The sequence below is a fragment of the Geotrypetes seraphini genome, chromosome 9, assembly GCF_902459505.1.
Source record: "Geotrypetes seraphini chromosome 9, aGeoSer1.1, whole genome shotgun sequence".
In the NCBI taxonomy this organism is placed as follows: domain Eukaryota; kingdom Metazoa; phylum Chordata; class Amphibia; order Gymnophiona; family Dermophiidae; genus Geotrypetes; species Geotrypetes seraphini.
This window is the reverse complement of record NC_047092.1, coordinates 118320513-118348059: the sequence shown is the minus strand read 5'-3', so window position 1 is coordinate 118348059 and position 27547 is coordinate 118320513. Positions and strand designations below refer to the sequence as shown.

At 47.4% G+C, this 27547-nt stretch overlaps 1 protein-coding gene across 5 annotated transcripts in view; it reads left to right on the top strand.

Annotated features, from left to right (window-relative positions):
- The window catches only part of CROCC2 (ciliary rootlet coiled-coil, rootletin family member 2), a 993480-nt gene that overhangs the window by 417048 nt on the left and 548885 nt on the right, over positions 1-27547 (top strand). For all 5 annotated transcript variants that reach the window (XM_033959482.1, XM_033959484.1, XM_033959480.1 and 2 more), the window contains one exon: positions 13170-13369. In XM_033959482.1, coding sequence (XP_033815373.1) covers positions 13170-13369 — 200 coding nt within the window. The remainder of the gene's footprint in view (positions 1-13169; positions 13370-27547) is intronic.

Genomic DNA, 27547 nt, shown 5'->3' with positions numbered 1-27547 from the left:
TAGAGCTTGCTCTTGCCCCAGAACGTTGTCCAGTTCCTCACAAAGTGGAATCCTTCTTCCTCACTTGGTTCTCACTCCTGGGAGGCAGGTCACCAGTCGATCCTCTCTCCCTTCTGCTATGTGGCTGTCCACATGCCTCAGGATTGAGTCTCCCACTAGGATCGCTGACTTTCCCTTCTTCAATTTTCGCTTCGGTCTCAAGTCAATGTCCTCGGTGTGCTTCGCTCTTTCTTCTTCTGGGCATCGACTAGCCAATTCCTCCCCCTCGTGCGGTATTCCTCTGTGGGTGTCTTCTTTGAGGTCATTTGCTTCTTGCTCTTCCTTCCATGTTGGTGTTGGTGTAACTTCATCTTTCATCTGAAGTTCGTTCTCTTCCGCCCTCCTCCTGTATGCTACCTTAATGAATTTCTCGAGTTCCCTGACTTCCTCCTCAATGTATCTCTCACTCATGAAGTCTTCAGTTGTCCTGATTGGGTCCTCCATGGTGTAAAGTCCTTCTAGCTCCTGTATCTTGTCCTCTAGTCGCTTGACTTCCTTCTTCAAGCTTTTCGACTCCTGACACCGACCACATACATATGACTGTCTCCCCGAGGGGAGGTAGTCATACATATGAAAGCCTGTGCAGAACACTGGAAAGCTCATCTTCTGATTTCCCTCTGCTTCCATCGTCGGTCCTACTTTAAGATAACAGTTAAAGAGAGGAAGTGACGTCATCGTGGCTGATGGCAGCCTAGAGCGATAGCTCCGCGGACCCCCGTGCTGTTTTTGGCGATCTTCGCGCGATTTCGCGTGCCTGCACTGTCTGCCTCCCTCAGCTTGTTTGTGAAGCTGCACTGCTGCGTCTAGATGGCGACGCGAAAAAAACAAACGGATATTAAAACGTTCTCCTCACCGATCCCGAATGGGCCTCTTAAACCTGGCTCTAAAATGGCGCCCGATCCGGCCGCGGCTGCGGAGGGCCCACCTGCTGATGCAACGCTGCCGACTCTACAGCTGGAGATGCGTGGTTGGTTCCAGGAACTGAAATCTGAAATCTCTGCAGTTCGAGCTGATATCCATGCTGTTGTTGCTGAGCTAAAACGAGAGGTGGGTGAAATCGGGAATCTGGTGGGAGAGACGGAAGTTACAGTGGAAGCACATGGCTCTGAAATATCACAGCTGAGAGACAAGATTGCAGCGCTGGAGGAAAAAGCTGATGTGAGCACCCTTAAGCTGGAGGATCTGGAGAATCGCTCCAGACGGTGCAACCTTCGCTTTCGGGGTGTGCCAGACACTGTTTCTGACCCTCGCTGTATGGAGGTGATTGATCATATATGTATACAGGCACTAGAGACTGCTGGCTTGCCTGTGGAAGTGGGTAAACCATTGCTGGATAGGGCACACCGCATCCCTGGCCCTCGTGATGTGAATCGCCCTCGTGATGTTGTGGCTTGTTTCCATCGCTATATGGATAAGGAACATGTGCTTAGGGCGGTGAGGCGCTCGGGGGGAACCGTTAAATGGGAAGAAGCGGACATTGATGTTTATCCTGATATAGCTCCAGCAACTCTGGCCCGCCGTCGCACATATAGAGACTGCACCCGTATACTGCAGGAGCGCAGTGTTCGATATAGATGGATTTATCCCATCGGACTGGCTTTTACACATGCAGGCAAGACCTACACTGCAATAACTGTGGCGGATGTTCAGGCTCGAATGGTGGAAGCAAGTTTGATGGCAGCCTCAGAAATGGCTCCACTTCCTCAGAGATCACCTGTGCCCAAACCAGGAAGAGGGCTGGGATGGCAGAGAGTGGCTAGATCGGCTGCAGCTCGTCGCCCTTTGGAGGCGGCTACACCCTCACTCACTTGAACATTTGTATTTGTGCACTGTGATTTAGAAATTTTATGCTGTGACTGTTTTTTCTTCTTTTTGCTGAGCGGCATCTGTCGCGAAGATTGTTTATAGGGCTTGTTCTGGGGGTCCCTTTGTGAACTGTTTCTCTACACTTCCTGTACCATGGTTACCAGGTGCTTTGGTGGCTGGACCATGTGGGATATTGTTGGGGGGTTGGGGGGAAGGGGGGGTGTTGGTGCTGGGAAAAGTGGTGACCGAGTGCTTTCTTGTATGATTGTATGGAAGAGTGTTTGTATAATGTTTCTCTTAAGGTTACGATTGCAGGGGTTGGTTGATTTGGCTGCTTTGGAACTAATGGTCGATTTGGTAATGATGTGCTTTTTCTTTTCTGGTACAAATGGATAAACTCACTTTGCTATCTTATAATGTACATGGACTGAATTCTCCACAAAAACGACGCTTGTTATTTAAAGAAATGAGCCGCCTGAATAGTGCGGTTGGATTTATTCAGGAGACCCATTTTCAATCTCATTATGAGAAATTGCTTACACACCACAACTATCCACACGTTTTCCTTTCTTCTAATAAGGTCCGGAAAAAGACCCAGGGGGTGGGTATCTTAATACATAAACGTGTCCAGGTGGTATTGAGAGAGGTGGTGCGGGATGTTGAGGGCCGCTACATATTGGTCAAGGCTGAGCTGGATGGAACCTTGTATAGTTTGCTGAATGTCTATGCCCCCAACGCTGGTCAGGGGGCCTTCTTTACACTGCTAGAACGTGTACTGTTGGATCATGTAGAAGGTACTCTCCTTGTAGGTGGAGATTTTAACCTTACTTGCTATCCTCAGGAGGATAATTCAAATTCTTCCATCCGCTACGCTAGAAGCGACAGAAGAGCTTTGCTGCGCTTCCTGCGTAGGCATGATTTGATAGATGTGTGGCGTTATTTACATCCAGGCACGCGAGATTACACATTTTATTCATCGAAACATAATTCATATACTAGAATTGATATGTGGATGCTACCTCGTATTGCTTTGCCTCGAGCCCTGGCCTCCAGTATTGAACCCCGGGTGTGGTCAGATCACGCTCCTTTGACTCTGGAGTTACAGATTGGACAGGTTAGAGGCGGCCGTCGCATGTGGCGTATGAATGACTCTTTGTTAAAAGATCCCAATACCTTGACTCTTTTAGAGACTGATGTCGAGGAATTTTTTGAATTCAACGACATAGCAGGCATTGATGTTACCATTCTTTGGGAAAGTTTTAAAGCTACCCTTAGGGGTTGTTGTATCTCGAGGGGGTCGTACAGAAATCAATGTCGAGTGGCTCGCAGATTAGAACTAGTGTCTCGCCTTCGACGCCTAGAGAATGCTCACAAGAGAGCCCCGTCGGTGGCTGGGGGGGTTGCGTTGACGGAGTGCCGGAGAGATTTACAAGAACTTGATTTAGAGGGCATGGCTTGGGCCCTGCAGAGGCGGAAACAACAGTTTTTTGAATGGGGTGGTAGGGCAGGCCGCTTGTTAGCTGCACAGATCAAGCAAATTCAAGCACAACACTCCATAACTCGGATTCGTAATGATTCGGGTCAGCTTTGTGTGGATGATGGGGACATCCATCAGGCTTTTTTATCCTTCTATCAGACTCTGTACACTCCGGAAATTGAATCCACGGAGGGGGAGATTGATGCTTTTCTATCTAGCGTCACCTTGCCTTGTTTGGCGGAAGTTGATGCGGAGTGGCTCTCTTCCCCCATTCAACCCGCTGAGGTGGTAGCGGCTATACGTCATCTGGCTGCTTCCAAGGCACCGGGTGTTGATGGCTTTTCCCCCCTGTTTTACAAGAAAATGGAGGCCCATTTAGTCAATCCTCTGACTAGATTGTTTAATTCTTTTCTGGAGGGGGATTGTCTGCCGTATTCGTTTCGTCAGGCAGCGGTCTCCCTTCTTCTTAAACCTGGGAAAGATCCCCTCCTTTGTGGGTCTTACCGCCCTATTTCATTGTTAGGAGTTGATTATAAGCTGTTTACCCGTATTTTGGCAGTCCGGTTGCAACGTTTTCTGCCTTACCTAGTCCATGGAGATCAATGTGGCTTTATTTCAGGGAGGCAACCTGGTGATAATATCCGAAGAGTGTTAGACCTTATTGGAGTGGCCCATCAAAATTCTGTTCCGGCAGTCCTGTTATCAGTTGACGCTGAAAAAGCCTTTGATAGGGTTTATTGGCCGTTTATGTTAGCGGCCTTGAAGAAAATGGGCATTTCGGGTGCTTTTCTACACTGGGTGACTTTATTATATGCTGCCCCGGAGGCTTGTTTAAGAGTTAATGGAAGATATACTGCTAACTTTATGATCCGTAGAGGAACTAGGCAAGGGTGCCCTTTGTCACCACTGATTTTCGCGCTGGTCATGGAACCTTTAGCAGCCTCTATACGTGCGAATGCTGACATTCAGGGAATTGTGGTGGGTGGTGAAGAGCATAAGATTTTATTGTATGCTGATGATATTTTGTTTACCTTGACCCACCCACATCGTTCTTTGACGGAGGCGCTTCGTGTTTTGACTACATTTGGTGTGGTGGCTGGCTTTAAAATTAACATCGAAAAATCTGAATTGCTTAACGTTTCCCTTCCGGACTTGTTGGTGACGGATTTACGTGCTGGGTTCTCGTTTCGATGGGCGGCTAAATCCATTAAATACCTTGGTGTGCGTATATCTAGAAGACTTACTGACCTTTTTGAATTGAATTACCCTCCGTTGCTAAGAACTGTATTTGCTGATCTGGATCGATGGGAAGGATTGAGATTGTCTTGGATGGGTAGGATTAGTGCTTTGCGTATGAATGTGCTGCCTCGTTTTTTGTATCTGTTCTCCTGCCTACCTCTCTCAATTCCTAAACGGTTCTTGCTTAGGCTACAACGGCGGGCCTTTGCTTATATCTGGACACGTAAACCCCCTAGGGTGCGGAGGGAGCGTATGTACTGGGATAGATTACATGGGGGAATGGGTGTTCCTGATTTTTCTACATATTACTATGCATCCCAACTGCAGGGACTGTTTCATTGGGCATATCCCTCCCAGCGCTGGGTCTCACTAGAACAGGCCTTACAGCCTACTTACCCTTTGGCAGCAGTGCCCTGGCTGTCTTTTGATATCCTTCGGGATCTGCAGACTGAGACATCTTATGGGATGAAATGTACTTTGCATGCATGGAGCCGGGTTAGACGAGCTTGGTTCCCACGTCAGCGCTATTTTTATGCCACTCCCATTAGATTTGCCCCTGATTTTCTGCCTGCCAAAGATACTGGGATTTTTCGGCGTTGGGAAATGGAGGGTCTTAGGGTCCTAGGTCAGCTGGTAGTGGGTGGACAACTGGTACCCTTTGCTGCCTTACAATCTATATATGATCTCCCCTCGACTGATTTTTTCGCCTATGTCCAACTTCGAGATTTTATGGTGAAGAGGGTGATCCCGGAGTGGGAAGGGGCAGACTCTGCTTTCTTACAAGTTTTTAGGATGGGATCTGGGGTGGGCCTTATTTCCCGTCTCTATAGGGCTCTTTTATACACTCGACCACAGGCTCACACATATGAACATCGTTGGGAACTCTTGCTGGGGAGGGCTTTGGATTATCGACAATGGGACTGTCTTTATGGTACACTGCTGAGAGTCTCCTTGGCATCTCCCTTAGTGGAGCAGGGGTATAAGATGCTATTTCAGTGGTACCTCACGCCAGAAAAGGTACATCGTTTCTATCATTGTGGGAACGGGCACTGTTGGCGCAATTGTGGGTGTCTGGGCTCCTTTGGGCATGTGTGGTGGGATTGTATTAAGATTGTACCTTTTTGGAAGATGGTTCAGCGACTGCTGATTGATGTGTTACGCTTACCCATCCTAATGCGTATGGAAACATTTTTACTTAACTATCCTTTGGGAAGTTTGGATGTGGATCAGAATCACTTTGTGGCCCTGGTTACTACGGCAGCCAGACTTTTAGTGGCTACATATTGGAAACGGGACTCTTTGCCTTCTCGTACTGAACTGTTACATAAGGTTGACCAAATTTATTTGATGTCCAAATTGACTGCTTTAAATAATGATTCCTGTGGAACGTTTCATCGACAGTGGTCTCGTTATAGCTCCTGGCGAGGTCTACTTTGAAACTCTTCTTATTTTTCTTTTGCATCTTCCTTTGTTTTAGGCTTATATTGTATCACTCGGCGGGGGGGGTGGGGGGGTTCTGTTGTATCATATGGGCATTGTACTTTTGCTGTTGGCATACTGCCTGTGTACTGTTTTCATTTTGTTTAATAAAAAATTTTAAACTTCAAAAAAAAAAAAAAATAAAAAAAAAAGATAACAGTTAAGATTACATGTTCGTTCTGTGCCTACTTCCTTCTGCGCCTGCTTCTTGCCTTGCTGCCTTCTTCTTGTGTGTGCTGCCTTTGCTCTACCTTACCTTACTTTTGCATGTGTGTGTGTGTGTGTGTGTGTGTGCTGCCTTCGCTCTACCTTACCTTACTTTTGCTTGTGTGTTTGTTCCTTCTGTGCCTGCTTCCTTCTGCGCCTGCTTCTTGCCTTGCTGTCTTCTTCTTGTGTGTGCTGCCTTTGCTCAACCTTACCTTACTTTTGCTTGTGTATGGTTGTTCCTTCTATGCCTGCTTCTTGCCTTGCTGCCTTCTTTTGTGTGCTGTCTTTGCTCTACCTTACCTTACTGCTGCTTGTGTGTGTTTGTTTCTTCTGCGCCTGCTACTTCCTTACCTTCTGTGCTTCTGTGCTTGCCACTTCCTTACCTTTCAGTCCTTCCCTGTGCTCTTGGGTGTAGTGACTTGGCCCTTCTTGAGGCCCTTCGCAAAGGCACTCTCGCTAAGGTGAGCGCCTTTGCTGCTCGCTTTCGCCGCGCACCGAATGGCTGTGTGCCGATGGCTCCTCCCCTTTTATCGGGGAGTTCGGTCGCTGACTCTTCCGACGCGGTGGGTGTGGGCGGAACTTACTCTTGCCCTGCCCCTAGCCTCCTGCTCTTCTCTGTCTCCCTCCTCGGCACTTTATTGCTTTTAACCTGCTTTTCTCCCTGCTCCTCACTACTCCTCTTGCTTTCTCCTTGCTTTTCTCGCTGCTCCTGCTACTCCTCTTGCCTGATGCTGTGCACCGCATGTGCCGTTGGCTCCTCCCCTTTTATGGGGGAGTTCGGTCGCTGACTCTTCCGACGCGGTGGGGGTGGGCGGAGCTTACTCTTGCCCTGCCCATAGCTTCCTGCTCTTCTCTGTCTCCCTCCTCGGCACTTTATTGCTTTTAACCTGCTTTTCTCCCTGCTCCTCGCTACTCCTCTTGCTTTCTCTTTGCTTTTCTCGCTGCTCCTGCTACTCCTCTTGCCTGATGCTGTGTTATATAAGTAGTTGCTTTCCCAAGTCTACAATAAAGAATTCAATCAAATTTTTCTGACATGATCTTTGCTTTGTGAAACCATGCTGTCTGGTATCCTGTGCCCAATTTGTTTTAAGACACTGAGGTATCTTTAGTATTGTTCCCTTAGTTTTGCCCATTAATTAAGTTAAAATAATGGACCTATAGGCTGCCACCTCATAGTTCCTACTGTTGGCTGTGGGATGATTTACAGCATGCTTCTCAAGTGCCTTACAACTTTCTCTGTCTTCAAAGAAAGGTTGAATAGAATTGCAAGAGCATCAGTTGCTTCTTTACATACAAAATAGGAAAGTTTACACTATTGGATTCCATGCCCTTATCTATTCATATTTGTGTAAGAATTTCAAATACCTGCTTCTGGGGAAATGAGATTGCAAACATTTCACATTTTTAATGTTACTTCCTTCTTAACTCCTTCAACTTTCCTTCTGCAGTACATACACAACAAAAAAATTTTATCCTACCCCCTCTTCCGGCATGGTTTTTAGCGCCAGCCACGGTAGCAACAGTTCCGATACTCATATGAGAATTAGAGCTGTTACTGCTGTGGCTGGAGCTAAAAACCATGCTACAGTTTTGTAAAAGGGGGGGGAGGGGGTTATTTAGGACTTCTGTTTTTGCTGGGCTTCCTTTTCACAAATCCCAATTTCTCCTTTTATCTTACCTAAACCTTCTTTTATTTGTTGATTTCCTCATGTATCTACTAAAGATTATCTCCTCCTTTTATTGACTGGGCAGTTTCCTTCTTCGGGTAATGTCTCTCTCCAGACGAGTTAGTATTGTGCATACTATGACAGGAATGAACCTTACAAGGGTTGTATATACTCGACTATAAGATGAGATTTTGGGGCACAAAAAATGGCCCAAAAATGGGAGTCTCGTCTTATATTCAGGTCATAGAAACATAGAAGATGACGGCAGATAAGGGCCATAGCCCATCAGGTCTGCCCACTCTACTGACCCACCCCCAAGTCTACTATCCTAGGGATCCCACTCCTGGTGACAGGTTCCCTTGGCTTAACCCTCCAAGGGATCCCACATGGGCATCCCATTTGCTCTTAAATTCTTGCACACTGTTTGCCTCGTTCCAAGGATCTCGTTCCAAGGATCAACCACTCTCTCGGTGAAGAAATATTTCCTGGTGTTGCCATGAAATTTCCCGCCCCTGAGTTTGAGCGGATGCCCTATTGTGGCTGAGGGTCCCTTGAGAAAGAGAATCTTTTCTTCCAACTCGATACGGCCGGTAATATACTTAAACGTCTCGATCATGTCTCCTCTCTCCCTACGTTCCTCGAGTGAGTACAGCCGCAAATTTTTCAGCCTTTCCTCGTACGATAGATCCTTGAGCCCCGAGACCATCCTGTTGGCCATCCGTTGCACCGACTCTACTCTCAGCACATCTTTTCTATAGTGTGGCCTCCAGAATTGCACACTGTATTCCAAATGAGGCCTCACCATGGTTCTGTATAATGGCATTATGACTTCAGGCTTCCGGCTGACGAAACTCCTGCGGATGCAACCTAACAACTGTCTTGCCTTAGATGAAGCCTTCTCCACATGATCAGCAGTTTTCATGTCTGCGCTGATGATCACTCCCAAGTCTCGTTCTGTTGAAGTTCTAGCTAAGGTCTCACCATTCAAGGTGTAAGTTCTGCACGGATTTCTGCTGCCGAGGTGCATGATCTTGCATTTCATAGCGTTGAAGCCCAGCTGCCAGGTCAAGGACCAAAGCTCCAACAAATGTAGGTCCTGTGTCATACTATCGGGTGAATTGCCATCTCTCACTATATTGCATAGTTTGGCGTCGTCAGCGAATAACGTTACCTTACCTTGAAGCCCTATGAATATGTTGAAAAGGAGCGGGCACAAGACTGAGCCCTGCGGTACTCCACTGGTCACCTCCGATGTTTTAGAGAGGGTACCGTTAACTACGGTTAACTAAGTCTGCCGCTCAGCCAGTCATTGACCCATGTAGTTAGTGTTTCTCCCAGCCCCATTGATTTCATCTTGCTCAACAGCCTGCGATACGGGACACTATCGAAAGCTTTGCTGAAGACTAGGTATACGACGTCCACGGAGTCTCCCAAGTCTAACTGTTTAGTTACCCAGTCAAAGAAGCTGATGAGATTGCATTGGCAGGACCTACCCTTGGTGAATCCATGTTGACTAGGATCCCATAGATTCTCCTCATCCAAGATTGCGTCTAATTTACGTTTTCCATGAGTGTTTCCATACTATGAATTTCCATGAGTTTGCATTCTATTGATGTGAGACTTACCGGTCTGTAGTTTGCAGTCTCTGCCCTGCAACCCTTTTTGTGCAGTGGAACAACGTTAGCTGTTTTCCAGTCTATGGGGACTCTCCCCGAACTTAGGGAGAGATTGAAGAGTCCTGATAGCGGTTCGTCCAGGACATCACGCAGCTCACTGAACACCCTGGGGTGTAGATTGTCCGGTCCCATGGCTTTGTTCACCTTGAGTCTTGCCAGTTCATAGTAGACGTCACCAGGTGTGAACTCGAAATTCTGAAACGGGTCTTCCACGCTGGGCCTTGCCTGCAACTACGGACCGTGCCCCGGTGCCTCGCTGGTGAAGACCGAGCAGAAGTTTCAAGTTTATTAGGATTTTATATACCGCCTATCAAGGTTATCTAAGCGGTTTTTATAATCAGGTACTCAAGCATTTTCCCTATCTGTCCCGGTGGGCTCACAATCTATCTAACGTACCTGGGGCTATGGAGGATTAAATGACTTGCCCAGGGTCACAAGGAGCAGCGCGGGGTTTGAACCCACAACCCCAGAGTGCTGAGGCTGTAGATCCAACCACTGCGCCACACACTCCTCCTATTCATTCAGTAGTTCTGCTTTATCAGAATCTGATTCTGCGCAGTTCCCATCTGGTTTTCTAAGTCGTACTATCCCGTCTGTGAAAACCAGATGGGAACTGCACAGAATCAGATTCCGATAAAGCAGAACTACTGAATGAATTCTTCTGCTCGGTCTTCATCTGCGAGGCACCGGGGCACGGTCCGCAGTTGCAGGCAAGGCCCAGCGTGGAAGACCCGTTTCAGAATTTCGAGTTCACACCTGGCGACGTCTACTACGAACTGACAAGACTCAAGGTGAACAAAGCCATGGGACCGGACAATCCACTCGCCCCCCCTCCCGGACTGGTTGCAGGATTCCACTGGACCTGCCATATGGCCTGGTGGGGTGGGCCAAGACAGGAAGGATCCCTCCCATCTCCTGTTCCAGCCAACTCTGCCAATTTTTGTTTTACCTCCCTCCCACCTGGTGGTCCTGTGGTATACCGGGTAGGAGTGAGCTTTCTGCGCTCCTGGCCTGTGCTGAGCCCCTCCCTGAATGGCCGCCTTGAGTTCTCACAGCCCAGTGTATCGAGCATGAGCGAGCTTTCACGCTCTTTCCTGGTGCTGAGCTGCTCACTGAATGGCTGCCGTGAGTTCTCTCGAGTCCTCTAAGAACTCGGGACTGTCATTCAGCAAGCAGCCATTCAAGGAGGGGCTCAGCACGGGGTAGGAGCGCAGAAAGCTTGCTTTTGCCTGGTACACCGCTGGACCATCAGGGAATCAAAAAGTATAGTGGAGGCAGGAGGGAGGTACAAAAAATTGACAGAGTCAACCAGGACAAGAGACATAAGAACATAAGAAACGCCTTCACCGGATCAGACCTTAGGTCCATCAAGTCCGGTGACCCGCACACGCGGAGGCCAAGCTAGGTGCTCCCTGATGGAGACCTTGATTACCCGTATCCCTCAGTGTGATTTGCACATTAAATTTCATCTGCCATTTGGATGTCCAGTCTTCTAGTTTCCTAAGGTCTGCCTTCACATTTTCACAATCTGCATGTGTTTTAACATCTTTGAACAGTTTAGTGTTATTTGCAAATGTAATCACCTCACTCGTTGTTCCAATTTCCAGATCATCAATAAATAAGTTAGATAGCACCAGTCCCAGTACAGATCCCTATGCTCTCCACTATTTATCCTCTTCCACTGAGAATAATGGCCATTTTTATTGGGATTTATGAACCACCTTTATGAAGAGATTTACCCAAGATGGTGTACACTAGTAAGTACAGTTCAACAAAATTTACAATTTTGTTAACAACATGATAAAAGTAAAATGACATTAATGCAATGATGAGGTCAACTCAAAATCAGCACTTTCAAAAATATACTTATTTAATAGCGCTGAAATTCAAATAGCAGAGGTATAATATAATAATACTTATAAAACAACCGTTACGCACATATCAGAACATATGGGTCATACGGCAGGCCTGGTGGAGGCCTGCAGGACATTAGGAGAGAGGGGGTACAGGGTACAGAATAGGGAGGGGAGCTGGGGGCAGAGCCTGGCAGGGAGGGAGGGAGGTGGGACAGGGTGGAGAGCCTGGCAGAGAGTGAGGGGGGCTGAGTGCAGAGCCTGACAGGGGAGTGAGTGAGGAAGGAATGCAGGGCACAGATCCTGGCAGGATACATGAATATTAACACCCCCCCAATCATATGTTCAAGTCAACTTTTTTCCCCTTTTGGAGAAAAAAAGGGTACCTCAACTTATACTCGGATCGACTTATATTCAAGTATATACAGTATGTCAGTGTAGGTTGGACATAAACTCAGTCTCTCAAATTTACTGCTGTTCTCAATTATTGCATTTTGGAGCTCATAAGATAAAAAAGATATAGGCAGCATATTAAGGTACAGTTGAAAGTTATTGTTAATTAAGTTGATAGCACCCAATCCATTTGAGTCTATTTCTGTATCTTTATGTGATTTATTTTCTTGGTCTTGGATTTCATTTTTTTGGCTCTAGTTTCTTCCCTTTCCCTATACTAAGAGTTCTCAACTCAGTTCGCATGATACACCAAGCCAGTCAGGGTTTCAGGATACCCACAATGAATATGCACGAGATAGATTTGTGGATATGCATATACATTGTGGACATCTTAGAAACCAGACTGGCTTGGTGTGTTGCATCGACTAGGCTGAGACCCCTTAACTCTATACATATTACTATCTTCTCTATATGGACATTTGTTTATCTATAACTGTTGTGCTTGCTTTTCGTAATAATTATGTCTGCCTTTCTCTTCCAGTAGTTTTGTTTTATTTTATTTATTTATTTATTTATATTTCTAAGGAAAAAAAAATTTGCTCTCACCATTTCTGTCAACTCTTCTTCAGTCTCTTTGTTAATAAGATTTACACAAAGATATCCAGGTTTCTGACTCTTCCCTTTTATCAGGGTCAGTTTAACCATTAAGCAAACTAGGTGGCATCTATGGCAGCACCTTCTGGAGGAAGCAGCAAAGACCGGCTGCAATCTAAGCAAAGCAACAGATCATGACAGCCACACAAACTCAGAACCACAATCCTGTGATTTTAACTATTTAATATAATTTTGGCATTACATTTTTACATATGTTTTTACAGGATCATTCAGAGAAGAATGATATTAGGGTAACCATGATTATTGAATTTAATTCTTAAAATTTTGTTGGGGAATAGGAATTTGAAGAGACAGTAGAGAAGAGGGGGTGCAAAACTGAAGGTTTGCCTATGGTGCCTAATGCCCTTGCACAGGCCCTGCCTTTTATTATCAAGTTGTTCAGTATCCTACTGTTCTTGGATTCCTGATATGGCTTCCTCAGCACTATAACTCAGCTTCTTTATAAATTCACACCTGAAGATGTCTTTACAACTCCTTGGGCCTATCATTCTCATGTTCCCACTGGAAATTATATTTCCCAGGCAAGAGCTGTGTCTTAATAAAAATGTAAAAATAAGGGTGTACTGTATGTATGTAATATTGATTGAGCCTCCAGGAAAGGCTGGTTCTCTGATCAGTACAATAAATACTCTTATTTATGTCAATTCTTTATGAATAGGAATTGCATTCACAACTGGAGTTGTCCCAGGATGCGTTGACACTGGTTAAGAAGCAACTGTCAGACTCTCAGCAGGAGGCTCAGGCAGCAGGGCAAAGACTACAGGACCTGAGAAAGGAGTATGAGGACCTCTATGTTGCTCTGAAGGACCTCAAGCAAGAAGCTTATCGCTCTAAATCCTCCATGGAAATCTTAGAAAGGTAAAAAAAAAAAAAAAAGAGAGAATAATGAAGTAGGGGGTTTGTGAAGATTTGATTAAGGGAGAAAAGAATGTTTTCCTTATCCAGTCCACAAACTTAGGACTGTGCTGTCCTGCCAGCAGGTGAAGACTGAAAATTACTGAGCTGTCATGTCATCGCTTAAGAATCCTAGGCAATCCTCTGGCCATAATATTTCTTAATTTCCAGCAGGTGGTAGGCTTCTCATGCAACCTCTGGTGGTTTCATAGGACTATATTTTCATTTCCTTAGTCAGTCACATTTTAGGGTATAACACATTGGAATTCCCTCCCCTTCCCCGACCAACCCTTTCTTAAGTAGTTTAACACACACACTCCTCCCTTTTACAAAACTGTAGAGTGGTTTCTAGCACTAGCCACGGTGGTAACAGTTCCAACTCATAGGAATTCTATGATTGTTAATGCTAATATCGCCATAGTTGGCTCTAAAAACCTCACTATGGTTTTGTAAAAGACGGGGTTAGTTTTTTTTGTGCCTTGGACTTTTCCCTTTGAGGAAAAACTTGAGTACATGAAACAATTGCTTCTCAAGACAGTTTGACTAGCAGTTGCCTATATCAAGTTGGTCTTTATTTGCCTGCTTTGGTTTACCTGGGAAAAAAAAGCTATTCTGGAAAGGCTTTTGTTTATGACTTGGGGGGGGGGGGGTTGTCAGACTAGCCTCCATTCAGGGTTGCTGGTGTGTATTCACTATGGCAGTGCTTCAGGATAAAAACAAGTGCTGTTCCGTTTGTGGATCAGGAATATCAGCTACTGTGGCAATGGGGAAAATGCTGACAGTTTGAGGAGAAAGCTATGCTTTCTTTTTCTCTCAGTGCTGAAGAATTATCGGATGAGCAGTGCTTTGGTTCCTCTGGCCTGCTCAGCCGGCAGTTAATGTGGCTGAAGTGACAGCAGACCCAATTTTGGTGGAAACTGCCACTATGTCTGCAGCACCTGTGGTGGTTGCTGCCAGAGACGAACCTCTTTAGTTGTCTCCCTCCCAGCTGGTAGTGATGGATCCTTCTCTTGCAGGTAAATTGCAGAACTTACAGCAGGTTTTTATCAAAATTTCTCACCTGAATGTATTCTTTTGTTGCACAGAGTGTTGTTCAAATTTGCCTGTCTTTGTTTCAAATCCAATCAAGGTTTGACCCCCATATACCTGATTTCCCACTTCAACCTGGACTGTTCCACCAGGCCTACACACAGAGTACATATGTTTAGCCACCCATCATTAAAGGCTTGCTGATTCAAGAGATGCCTGGGCAGAACTCTTGCTTTCCAGGCAGGCCAACAGAACGGTTGGCTGGGTAACATCATTAAGCACTCCTCATCCTATCTTAACTTTAGAAAACTGGTTAAAACAAACCTGTTCAACTGATTTGTAACCAAGAACTCTTAATGCCTTACCATGTATGCTTCCTACATGTACTCGATGTCTCTACACTATGTCTATCACTCTGACTTTCTCCCACTCAACTTATATCCACCCTCTCCACATGTATTTGACAACTTCATTGTAATTATATTCACTGATTGTCCAGCTCTTCTTGTTGTAAACCACCTCGAACTACCATGGCTTTGGCGGTATATAAGAATAAAATTATTATTATTTATATGGGTAGAGTTTTACTCTTTACTTCTTATGTTTTACCTAATATACTACTTACTACTACTACTACTATTTGTGTCACAATCTAAGAAAAGGTGCCAGGTCTTAGTGCACGCTTACTTGAGAAACAAGGCAACAATGTCAGTTGGGTTCAATTTGTCAGATACAACAATTGAAACAGTATATCTCTGGCAAATGAAATGATAGAAAGATGTGGTTTGTTGCATTTTGATTCAGCATCTTCTTGATTGCTTAGCCAGCTGAATAACTCAATTTCTAAGACTTAGTCCCTTTTCTTGGATTATGACACATTTATCATTTCTAAAGTGCACAAAGCTGTACATTAAACATGTATGAGACAGTCCCTACTCAACAAGTTTTCAATCTATTCAAGACAGACAAACAGTAGAAATAAATGTTTAGGCAGTGGCTTAGTGAGGGAAGGAGATGCAGGTAGAGTAGGGAGCAACTTTATAAATGGGCACCTACTCCCTCCAAATTCATGAGGGAGGTGGGTATTTTAGTGCTGTTGAAACCAGGAGAAGATCCCTTTTTAAGCAGGTCTTACAGACTGACTGTCTTCTTGATTGATATAATGCTTATTGTGAAAATTCTAGCAGATAGATTAACTTTGGTGCTGCTGGACATAATTCATATTGACCAATCTGGCTTTATTTCCAAAAGACAAGTAATCTACAATGTACAGTGCACCTTACATTTGATGAAGAGAACCCTGCTCACCCAAGAAAAAACTGTTAGCAAAAAAGCATTTGATAGAGTGAGTTGGACTTTCCTTTGGGCTATCATGAAGAGGGTTGGGCTAGGGAAGAATTGTTGCACTTGGGCCCAAGTTATGTATGTGGATCCTATTGCTCGAATCCAAGTGAATGGTAGTTAGGCAACTCCATTTCAGATTAGATGAACACGACAGGGCAGCCCTTTGCTTTTTGCTCTGTATGTAAAGCTTTTAGCAATATGGATATAAGAAATCATAACAAAAGGAGTGGCCAGTAGTTAAAGGGAGGTGATAATGCTGTTGTATAAGTCTCTGCTGAGGCCCCATTTGGAATACTGTATGCAATATTTGAGACCATACCTTCAAAGAGATATAAATAGGATGGAGTCTGTCCAAAGAGCTGCTACAAAACTGGTTAGTGGTCTTTGTCATAAATCATAGGATAAACTTAAAGACTTTATATGATAAAGACGTTTAAATATTTCTGTGGCGTTCTTTTTCAAATGAAGGAAAAGCTCTGGAAGGAGAGGTCATAGCATGAAAAGAGGTGATAGGCTTAGGAGTAATTTAAGGAAATACTTCTTTACAGAAAAGGTAGTAGATGCATTGAGGAGAAAAAGACTGTCTCAATTCAAGAAAACATGGTGAAAGGTCACTCAGACACAATAATCAGAGACTTGAAGAAAGCAACAGGGTTTATTCAGCATATATGCGACTCCCGAGCACCAAGTTGGCAGCTTCAGAAGTCCTGAAACCAGGAAGTTACAGCGATATTTATTCATTTTTCTGGCTATACAACTGAATTCTAGAGAAAACTTTTCATGTGCTATTTTTCTTAACAATCATTGGTCCTAAACTCACACTAGCAGGTCACTTATCTAAGCCCTGCAGTCTTTCTGTTACATGTCCAGGAGGGCGGAATACAATATCGTGTATGCTGAGATAACTATAAGAAGCTAATATGCCCAAGCTAAAACACCCAGTGCATCAGGCTAAAACATGAGATAAGTTAGGTTTGCAGCTATTAAAGAGAAAACTTAGTTCAACACTCAGGAAAACCAGTCCCAGATTCCTTCAGACCCCCCTGAATGAAGGAGGAAGAGACGAGCCTGATAAAGTTCAAGAAGGAGGAAGGTCAGGATCAGTTGTAGGGACTGGTCGATACTGGGGGAGCGCAAGGGCCATAGCAGCGGTGGAACGGTCAACAGCAGAGTCAGCAGTTCTGTGGAGCAGCTTTATGGTTATAGGGACCATACAGGGTAGGCAGCAAAGGAGCAGAGAAGACAGGGCGGCAACCAGCAAGATGGTCTTCATTGCTGAGCCAGAGGGCAACCAGGAGCCGAAGGTGCCAGAGAGACAGTCTGCAGTGAGGCCATGCCAGGTCTGGACAGAAACATAAGCCAGTTTGGTGATACAATCCACAACTTCCTCGATCACTTTACCATTGTCATCAAGTTCAAGGCAGCAGTTGGAGAGGTTGAATTTGCCACAGACACCACCTTCTGCCACCAGCAAGTAATCTAGAGCTAGGCAGTTCTGATAGCAGTGCAAGCGAATGATGCGGTTAAGCATATAGATAGGGGTCTGATAACCATAGCAACCATGTTCGGCCCAAGTAGCAGGTTCATAAGCAGCGATGATCTGTTCTGCAGACCAATCACCCCATTCACCTATTTTAAGGGAATTAGTGGAAGTAGACCGCTTTTGGCGACCCCTGGTGTCGAATACAGGAGCTCCCAGGTGTTCACCATCGGCCAGTGGTAACAGGAAGAAGTTGGGACGGATCATGCCAAGTACACATGCACCAGTCAAGTTAGCAGGCAATCAAGAATAAGCAGACAGATCACAGAGCCAATATCGACCATCAGAAGCTGACCATCGTTCATAGGAAGTTCCATTAAGCAGTGTCTGAAGGGGTTGACCTGGCAAATTGGAGGTGTTCTTGGCAGACCAGGGGTCCCAGGCAACAGAGGAGGTGTTAAAAGACCAGAGAGATGAACACTTGAGGTATCCAACCTGGACGTTGAAGAGGGGGTCCAATACGCTGAAGACAGTGTGAAGCAACAATTGAGGTTCACAAGGCCCATTGTAAAGGTCGTGAACCTGATGTGAAAATGAGGTTCTGTGAAGTCAGGTTTAACATGTCCAGCTGCTTTGCCTCCCATGACCACTGTTCTCCCATACCAGTCCCTCTACATACAAAACAATTGCTAACATTAAGAGTCTGGTCTATAGTTTCAGCAAACTGTATAAACAGGTTTCTAGTGATTACAGGAATATCAATATCTACTTTCATAAGTTCATAAAACTGGGGAAACACCACAGAGTGATGGACAGGAGCACATGGGCGGGATACAATACGGACTTATACAACAGTACCCGGGTCTCGCCTTTTACCATCAATATACAATGCCATGTGGCCTCTGGACTTGGACATTGGCATTCCAGTCATGTGGATCAGTGATAGTGAAACTCATGGGATTGCAGTGGCTTGCAGTACATGTGGGACCGGGGTTAGGGCCTGCAAGAGTGGCAGGGGGGGTAGTTGCTGGGTATTTATGAGGGTTCTTGTAGGTGGCCCACAAGACACATTCCCATAAAGGACAGGCTCCACCATTAGTGAAGGTTTCCTCATAGTGGCATTTCTTAAAAGGCATCAGGTTATACAGACATATATACTTAGCACATTTGGTATAATAACGCTGCCAATCTAGGGAGCCACACAAAACTGTATTGAGGTAGTACCATGACCTTGAGCAACATCAAATAACACATATGTATCAAAATACAAAGACACTGAATGTGTAGGGTCTACAATAAGAGTCTGGTTGATAAGCTGACCCTCAACATTATCAATGCAGATTTCCGCCCACTTTTCAAATTCATCACGAAAAAGTTGGAAACAGATAATACCCTCTGATGTTTGATACTTTCTGTACTTAACTCCATCATGCAAACAAACATCAGGCAAAGGGGATGAGGAGCACTTAAATTGGATATGGTATAGGAGGAGTAGCACAGTTACTTACCGTAACAGGTGTTATCCAGGGACAGCAGGCATATATTCTCACATGTGGGTGACGTCATCTACGGAGCCCCGATGCGGACAGCATTTCAAGCAAACTTGATTGAAGATTCAAGCTTGCTGTGCTGCATCATGCATGTGTGCCTCCTGCTCCACTAGAGGGCGCATCCCCTCCTCGTGGTCTCCAGTTCACATATCCAGCAAAGAAGCCAACCCCGGGGAGGTGGGCGGGTTGTGAGAATATATGCCTGCTGTCCCTGGATAACACCTGTTACGGTAAGTAACTGTGCTTTATCCCAGGACAAGCAGGCATGATATTCTCACATGTGGGTGACCTCCAAGCTAATGAAAAAGGGGCGGAGGGAAGTTGGCAATTCAAGAAAACAGATTACGTAAAACCGATTGGCCAAACCGGCCATCGCTCCTGGACAGTGTATCCAAGCAGTAGTGGGAGGTGAAAGTATGAACCGAAGACCACGTGGCAGCCTTGCAGATATCCTCAATAGGCGTGGACCTGAGGAAAGCTACCGAAGCTGCCATCGCTCAGACTTTATGCCCCGTAACTCGACCATGCAGCGCGAGACCAGCCTGAGCATAGCAGAAAGAAATGCAAGCAGCCAACCAGTTGGACAAGGTGCGCTTGGAAACTGGGCGTCCCAACCTATTAGGGTCGAAGGACAAAAACAATTGAGGGACCGTCCGATGAGACTGAGTGCGTTGAAGATAAAAGGCCAACGCCCTCTTGCAGTCAAGAGTGTGGAGCGCCACCTCTCCAGGATGAGAGTGGGGCTTGGGAAAGAACACAGGCAGAACAATGGACTGGTTGAGATGAAAATCAGATACCACCTTAGGCAAAAACTTAGGGTGAGTATGGAGAACCACCTTGTCATGATGGAATACAGTGACCAAAGCCTGCAGTTCACTAACCCTCCGAGCAGAAGTGAGGGCGAGTAGAAAGATCACCTTCCAAGTGAAAAATTTGAGATGACACTTATCCATAGGCTCAAATGGCGGTTTCAAAAGTTGAGCCAGAACCACATTAAGATCCCAAACCACAGGAGGAGGTTTGAGGGGAGGATGGACATTCAAAAGACCCTTCATGAAACGAGAGACCAAGGGATGGAGTGAAAGAGCCTTCCCTTCTAGGGGCTGATGAAAGGCAGCAATCGCACTAAGATGTACTCGAAAGGAATTGGTCTTCAGGCCAGAGTGAGATAATTGAAGCAAATACTCCAGAACTAAAGACACAGGGACCGACATGGGGTCCTGGCGGTGAGAGGAGCACCAGGACGAGAATCTAGTCCACTTCTGGGAATAGCAGAGTCTAGTCGAGGCTTTCCGAGAAGCCTCCAGCACCTCCCTGACCGACTGAGATACAGGGAAGGAAGTCAAGGGGAAAGAAACCAAGCAGTCAGATGAAGAGACTGAAGATTGGGATGTAACAGTGAACCCCGACTCTGAGATAGCAGAGAGGGAAAGACAGGTAGAAGTAGAGGTTCCTTGACACTGAGTTGAAGTAGTAGGGAAAACCAAGGCTGGCGGGGCCATCGTGGAGCAATCAAGATCAGGGTGGCCCTCACCGATTTCAAATGAACCAGTGTCCTCAGAATCAGAGGAAATGGCGGGAACACATAGAGGAACTTCCCCTCCCAATCGAGGAGGAAGGCATCGGCCTCGAGACGGTCCGGGGAGTATATCCTTGAACAGAAGAGAGGCAGTTTTTGATTGTCGGGGGAGGCGAACAGATCTATCTGGGGAGTCCCCCACGTGTCGAACACCTGTCGCAGGACCCGAGAATGCAAGGACCACTCATGTAGTAGGAGGAGGCGGCTGAGCCTGTCCGCCAGATAGTTTTGTTCTCCCTGTATGTAAACCGCTTGAAGGGAGATGTTTTGGGAGACCGCCCAGTCCCAGAGTCGCAGAGCCTCTTGGCAGAGGGACCATGACCCCGTCCCTCCCTGCTTGTTTACGTAGTACATCGCCACCTGGTTGTCTGTGCGGACGAGAACCACCCGGTCGTGAAGCAGGTGTTGAAAAGCCACCGCGGCGAGGTAAATGGCCCGAAGCTCCAGCACGTTGATGTGGCAGCGACGATCCTCTGTGGACCACAGATCTTGAGTGTGGAGACCGTCTACATGAGCCCCCCAAGCATACTCCGACGAGTCCGTGGTTAGGACCTTGTGGTGTGGAGGGGCGAGAAAGAGCAAACCCTTGGAAAGATTCGAAGAGTCAGGCCACCAACGGAGCGATCTTTGCAAGGAAGGAGTCACTGTCACGTGGCGGTTGATCGGGTCCCGATCCTGACGCCATTGTGAGGTCAAAGTCCACTGCGGTAACCGCAGATGAAGGTGGGCAAGCGGAGTGACGTGGACGGTGGAGGCCATATGGCCGAGGAGCGTCATCATCTGTCGTGCCGAGACTGAGGTCGATCTCGAGACTTGTTGGCTCAGACTTACCAGCGCCTCCAGGCGCTGGGGAGGGAGGAAGGAACGAAGACGGACCGTGTCCAGCACGACCCCGATGAATTGTAAGGACTGAGAGGGGCACAGCTGGGATTTTGGAAAGTTTACCTCGAACCCCAGACACTGAAGAGAAGTAATAGTCTGTTGGGTCGCTGAGATAGCCCCCTCCCTGGTCGGGGCTTTGATCAGCCAATCGTCCAGGTAGGGGAATACTTGCAGACCTTGGAAGCGCAAGGCAACCGCGACCACTACGAGGCACTTCGTGAAGACTCGGGGGGGACGAGGACAGGCCGAAGGGGAGGACCCGATATTGCAGGTGGAGGTCTCCCACCTGAAAGCGCAGGAACCTGCGGTAAGCAGGGTGCACCGGAACATGGGTGTAGGCCTCCTTCAGATCGAGGGAGCAGAGCCAGTCGCCCTCGTTGAGCAAGGGGTAAAGAATCGGAAGGGAAAGCATCCAAAACTTTTCCCGCACCAGAAACTTGTTCAGGCGCCTTAAGTCCAGAATCGGGCGCAGGTCTCCCGTCTTCTTCGGTACCAGGAAGTAACGGGAGCAAAACCCCTGGCCCCTCTGATTTTGGGGGACCGGTTCCACCGCCCGCAGGCGAAGGAGATCCTGTGCCTCGGAGAGGAGGAGGGACAACTGCGCTCGATTGGGAGGGCACGCACTTGGTGGGCTGTCGGGAGGAACCTCTTGAAAGTTGAGCGAGTACCCTGATGAGATCATGCCAAGGACCCATGAGTCCGACGTTATGGCTTCCCAGCGAGGGTAGTAGGCTCGTAGGCGGCCCCCGATGGGAAGGAGGCCCGGCGGAGGCGCGGAGGGGGCCAGCCCCCATCCGCTCATCCCGTCAAAAGGAAGGAGATGGCTTCGCAGGTGCAGTAGGCTGTGATTTTGTTAAAGCCCTAGAGTGAGCCTGTGGACGCCGAGGCGGCGGTCTGGAAAAGGCCGGAGTAGACTTCTGGGGGTAGCGGCGAGGCAATCCCCGGAAAGGGCGAGAGGCCTGCGGTTTAGGTTTTTGTTGGACGAGCGAAGCAAAGGAACGTTCGTGTTCTGACAGCCGCTTCATAGCTGCCTCGATAGTGTCGTCAAAGAGTTCCTTACCGACGCAAGGAAGGTTGGCTAACCGATCTTGAAGGTTTGGGTCCATATCAATGAGCCACAGCCATGCCAGCCTGCGCATGGCCACCGTGAAGGCTGCGACCCTGGAAGAAAGTTCAAAGCCGTCGTAAGCGGCATGGAACAAGTGCAGTTGGAGGTTGGAGAAATCCTCGAGGAGGAGGCCGAACGCTGCCTGGCGAGGGGCAGGTAAATCCACCGAGAAGGCGCCCAGCAGCCCAATGAGGTGTTTCAGCTAGGAGGAAAAGGTGAACGTGTAGTTCAGGACTCTAGAGGCCATCATAGAGTTCTGATACAAATGGCGGCCAAATTTGTCTAGTGTCCTGCCTTCGCGTCCCGGAGGGACCGCCGCGGACACCCTACAGGGGTGAGCTTTTTTCAAAGAAGACTCCACCAGTAAAGATTGGTGGGACAACTTTGGTTGCTCAAACCCCGGGCAGGGTACCGTATGGTACTTAGACTCCATTTTAGATGGGACCGCCGTCACCATGTAAGGGGTCTCGAGGTTCCTGATGAGGGTCTGCCGGAGCACCGGATTCAGCGGCAGCCGGAGGGACTCTCGGGGTGGAGAAGGCATATCCAACTCTGCCAGGTATTCCTTGGAGTACCTCGAGTCAGATTGTAAGTCCAAGTCAAGGGCATGTCCCATGTCCTGGACGAACCTCGTGAAGGAAGGTCGGTGAGATCCCGTGGCCCCTTGCGGGGACGGTGAACGAGACCTCCGTTTCGCTGAGAAGGAAGGGGAAGCCTCCCTCGAATAGCGAGGTTCTCGCTCGGATCCTCGGTCCGACACCATGGACGCGCTATGGAAACGCTCCGGGGTCGAGGACCTGCGTCGCCTCGAGGAGCCCCTCGGGGATGACGCCGGGACCTCTCCCCGAACTCCCTCGGCGAAAACCTAGAGCCTCGGACCGAATCCCCGGACCGAGGGGGAGTCAGAATCAGCATTCCCGAGTGGTGGAGGCACGTCCCGAGGCCCACAATCATGGAACTCCCTCCCTCAGTATCTTAGAATTGAACATGATACTTTAGCTTTTAAAAAACTTTTAAAATCTTATTTGTTTAGGGACGCTTACGATCTCTAATATTTTAACGTATCTATTTGATCTATATTAATAATCATAAAGAGTGCCTTGTAACAATTTACCCAACCTTTTGTTTTTTCCCTTTTTTTCCTATGCCCTTATTGTAACTTTGTTCCCTCTTTCCCTGCTTTATTGTTAGTCATTTTTGAATTTTGTTGTTTTTAAAGTATATTAATGTTTCTATGTTTTATTATACTATGTACATCGCCTAGAATGTTTATATAGGCGATATATCAAGAATGAAATAAACTTGAAACTTGAAACTTGAAACTTCGGGGGCTTCGCCAGGGCCGTGGGTAAGGGACTCCCCCCTTGTCTGGCCATTGTCCCCGAGGTTGGCTTCTTCGGAGGTATGGAACCTGAGGAAGGAAGAGGGGACTTACCTGGAGCCGAAGACTTCTGAGAGCTCGGGGTCTTCGAAGTCGAGTCCCGAGGCGGGGCCGAGGTCAAGACCGGGGCTGAAGCTGGGGCCGACCTTGAGGCCGAGGTCGAGGGTTGATCGGCAGCAAACAGGTCCGCCATGTGGGCCCGGCGGCGGCGGAGCGCCCGGTGTTGGAAGGTAGCGCACTGGGGGCAAGTTTCTGTAGGATGATCGGCCCCCAGGCAGAGGATGCACCAGCGATGCGGGTCTGTGATTGATAATAGACGCTCGCACCTGGTGCACTTTTTAAAGCCCGTAACAGGCCAGGACATAGAAAATTCAGGCGGCCGCGGCCTATCAGGCTACGCGGCCGCGATGACCCGGGAGCCCCCGGGTCGCGAATGAAGCGCGTAAAGCGCGATGAGCAGGAAGAAGAAGAATAAGAAACAATTATACGCACAGCAACTTTGAACGGCAAAAAAACAATAAATCGCGGTGCAAAGAAGGCACTTGGGGCAGAGCTAAGAAAAAACGTGTCTTCTTAGCACTGCGGAAAAAAACAAACTGGAGACCACGAGGAGGAGATGCGCCCTCTAGTGGAGCAGGAGGCACACATGCGTGATGCAGCACAGCAAGCTTGAATCTTCAATCAAGTTTGCTTGAAATGCTGTCCGCATCGGGGACGTCTCCCACATGTGAGAATATCATGCCTGCTTGTCCTGGGATAACTTCCTTATCTCCATTATGGACCTGAGAAAGGCACGATTAAGTACAATAGGAAAGAAATACAGAAGAAAGAAACATAAGGCAGTGAGGGCAACACAAATATCAGATATATAAGACAAAAGGCGCCTACAGTGCTAACATAGGAAGTTCTCTTTTCTTTCAGGCACAACTTAGAAAATCTCAAACAGTTATACTCAAGACACTTGCTAAAGGCACTAGCTGGAGGCAGCAATAAACCACAGGCTGTCAGTTATACTCAAACACTCGTAAAGAGTTATATTCAGAACACCTGCTAAGTACAGTGGCAAATATTCAGAACATTTTGAGGTCTTAGAAAGCTTCAGCTGAAGATCCGTGTTGTAGTGGAACCAAGTTTCAAGTCCGGACACCTTGACAACTGTAAGACAAGAAATTAGGACAGTAAAAGGACCTATCCATCTAGGTTTCAGGGGGTCTGACTTCCAAGTTTTAGTCATACTGTATTTCCAGGGACATACCCATGAATGTGCATGGCTATCGGTAGAGGGGCCCTTTCCAGGACCCATTTGTGGAGCTCTTGAAGGGCTTTAGCTAAGGACTGGACCTGACTCTGGAGGATATCCAATCCCAGAGTATCAAAGGAACCAGGGTCTGGGTTCATGATGGGCAGTGGGCGGCCAAACATGAGCTCAAACGGGGACAGTTCAGTGGGTTTTGACGAGGTACACCTGATATGAAAAAGAATGGAAGGCAATAGGCCAGGGCAGATTAGTTTCTTCAATTTGTTTGGTGAGAAGGGTCTTAAGGGTTCTGTTCATCCTTTCAGTTCTGGGGGTGGTAAGCAGCATATAATTTCCATTCAATTTGGAGGGCCTGAGCAGTTTGTTGGACATCAGCAATGAAGACAAGGCCGTTGTCGCTGCTAATGGAAATTGGGAGACCGAAGCACGGACTTATATCATTCAGGAAGTGTTTGGTTACGTCCCTGGCGCGTACAGTGCGAGTAGGGAAGGCTTCGACCCATCTAGTCAGGGTGTCTATGAAGAGTAGGAGGTGACTGAGGGAACGGGAAGTGGGCATGTGGGTAAAATCTACAGACAGGACCTGCATCAAATGTGTTCCAATGGGTTGGTGTCCAGGAGGTGGCAGTCGTCTGATTGGAGGATTTGTTCTAGTAACATAGTAACATAGTAGATGACGGCAGATAAAGACCCGAATGGTCCATCCAATCTGCCCAACCTGATTCAATTTAAATTTTTTAAATTTTTTTTCTTCTTAGCTATTTCTGGGCAAGAATCCAAAGCTTTACCCTGTAACTGTGCTTGGGTTCCAACTGCCGAAATCTCTGTTAAGACTTACTCCAGCTCATCTACACCCTCCCAGCCATTGAAGATCTCCCCAGCCCATCCTCCACCAAACGGCCATACACAGACACAGACCGTGCAAGTCTGCCCAGTACTGGCCTAGTTCAATATTTAATATTATTTTCTGATTCTAAATCTTCTGTGTTCATCCCACGCTTCTTTGAACTCAGTCACAGTTTTACTCTCCACCACCTCTCTCGAGACAGACAACACACTGTCATACCATATTCCGGACTAGCTGGTCAAGGTGATTGATAAAGAAATGTCTCTTGAGGATCATTTTCATAGCAGGATCTCCAGAGTGTTCCAGGTCATGGCATCTTTTGACAATCGTAAAGGCCAGGTGTTGAGGAATGAATATGAGTTTACCCGCTGTGCTCGTGTTTGATGTATCAGTGTGTGGGTCTGGATTGGCACTTGAATTGGCGCATATTTGTATCCACCCCCCTTTCAGGGCAGATTGGCCCAAAAGAGTGCGTGCCCAAGTCTGTTCCTGAGAAGTGTACTGGGGTGTAAGGGTGTCCAGAAAAGGAATGATTGTGTATAGAGGAGCCGGAGGGGGGCAGAGGCTGGCAGCTCGGGCTGTGGGGTCGGCAAGGGCATTGCCATGGGAGACGACATCAGTGACACAACGGTGGGCTCAACAGGGCATAACCGCGACATGGGAGGGCAATTTGACAGCCTCGAGGAGGTCAAGAATGAGGGGAGCATGATGGATCAGGTGGCCGGAGGCTGTAACGAAACCTCGATGTTTCCAGATGGCCCTATGGGCATGCAAGGTAAGGAAAGCATATTTGGAGTCAGTGTAAATGTTGCAAGACTGAGAGGCAGAGGGGTGCAGGGCAGAAGTGAGAGCTACAGCTCAGCTTCTTGGGCGGAAGTGCCAGAGGACAGGGGGCCCATGAGTAAAGGGGAAGTGGCAGAGACCACTGCTTAGCCAGCGATACGGGCATCAGAAGGGGTGACAGACGAACTGCCGTCTGTGAAAATAGTGAGATCAGGGTCCCGGAGTGGGCTGTGAGACCAGGATGGGAAGAATAAACTAAGTCAACGGTGTCAAGGCAGTTGTGCACGATCTTCTGGGAGGAGACGGGAAGGAGAGTGGAGGAGTCAAGGAGTGAAGAGACAACAAGAGAGACCTGAGGGTTTTCACAAAGAAGGGCTTGGTATTTAAGGAGGCGCTCATTCGTGAGCCACAGGGAGCCTTTATGTTCTAGAAGAGAGGTCACACAGTGCGGAACAAAGAGGTCAATATGCTGGCCGAAAGTGAGTTTGTTAATGTGCTGTAAGAGATCTGAGACAGCGGCAATGGCCCGAAGGCAGGGAGGCCACCTGGCAGCAACAGGATCCAATTGTCGAGAGAGATAGGCGATGGGCCTACGGCAGGAGCCAAGGAACTGGACAAGGACCCCGGCTGTGATACCAGACCCTTCATGAACATAGAGCTGAAAAGGTTTGGAGGGGTCAGGAAGGCCAAGGGCAGGAGCACGAGTCAGAAGTTTTGCAGGCAGAGGATAGCCCGATCCTGGAGTTGGGTCCAGACAAAAGGGGCTGAGTCCGTGCCCCTAGTGGAATTGCATAAGGGACGGGCGATGGCAGAGAAATCAGGAATCCAGATTCGATAGTATCCTGTGATACCGAGGAAGGTGTGCAGAGCCTTGCGGTTATTAGGGACAGGGAGACTACAG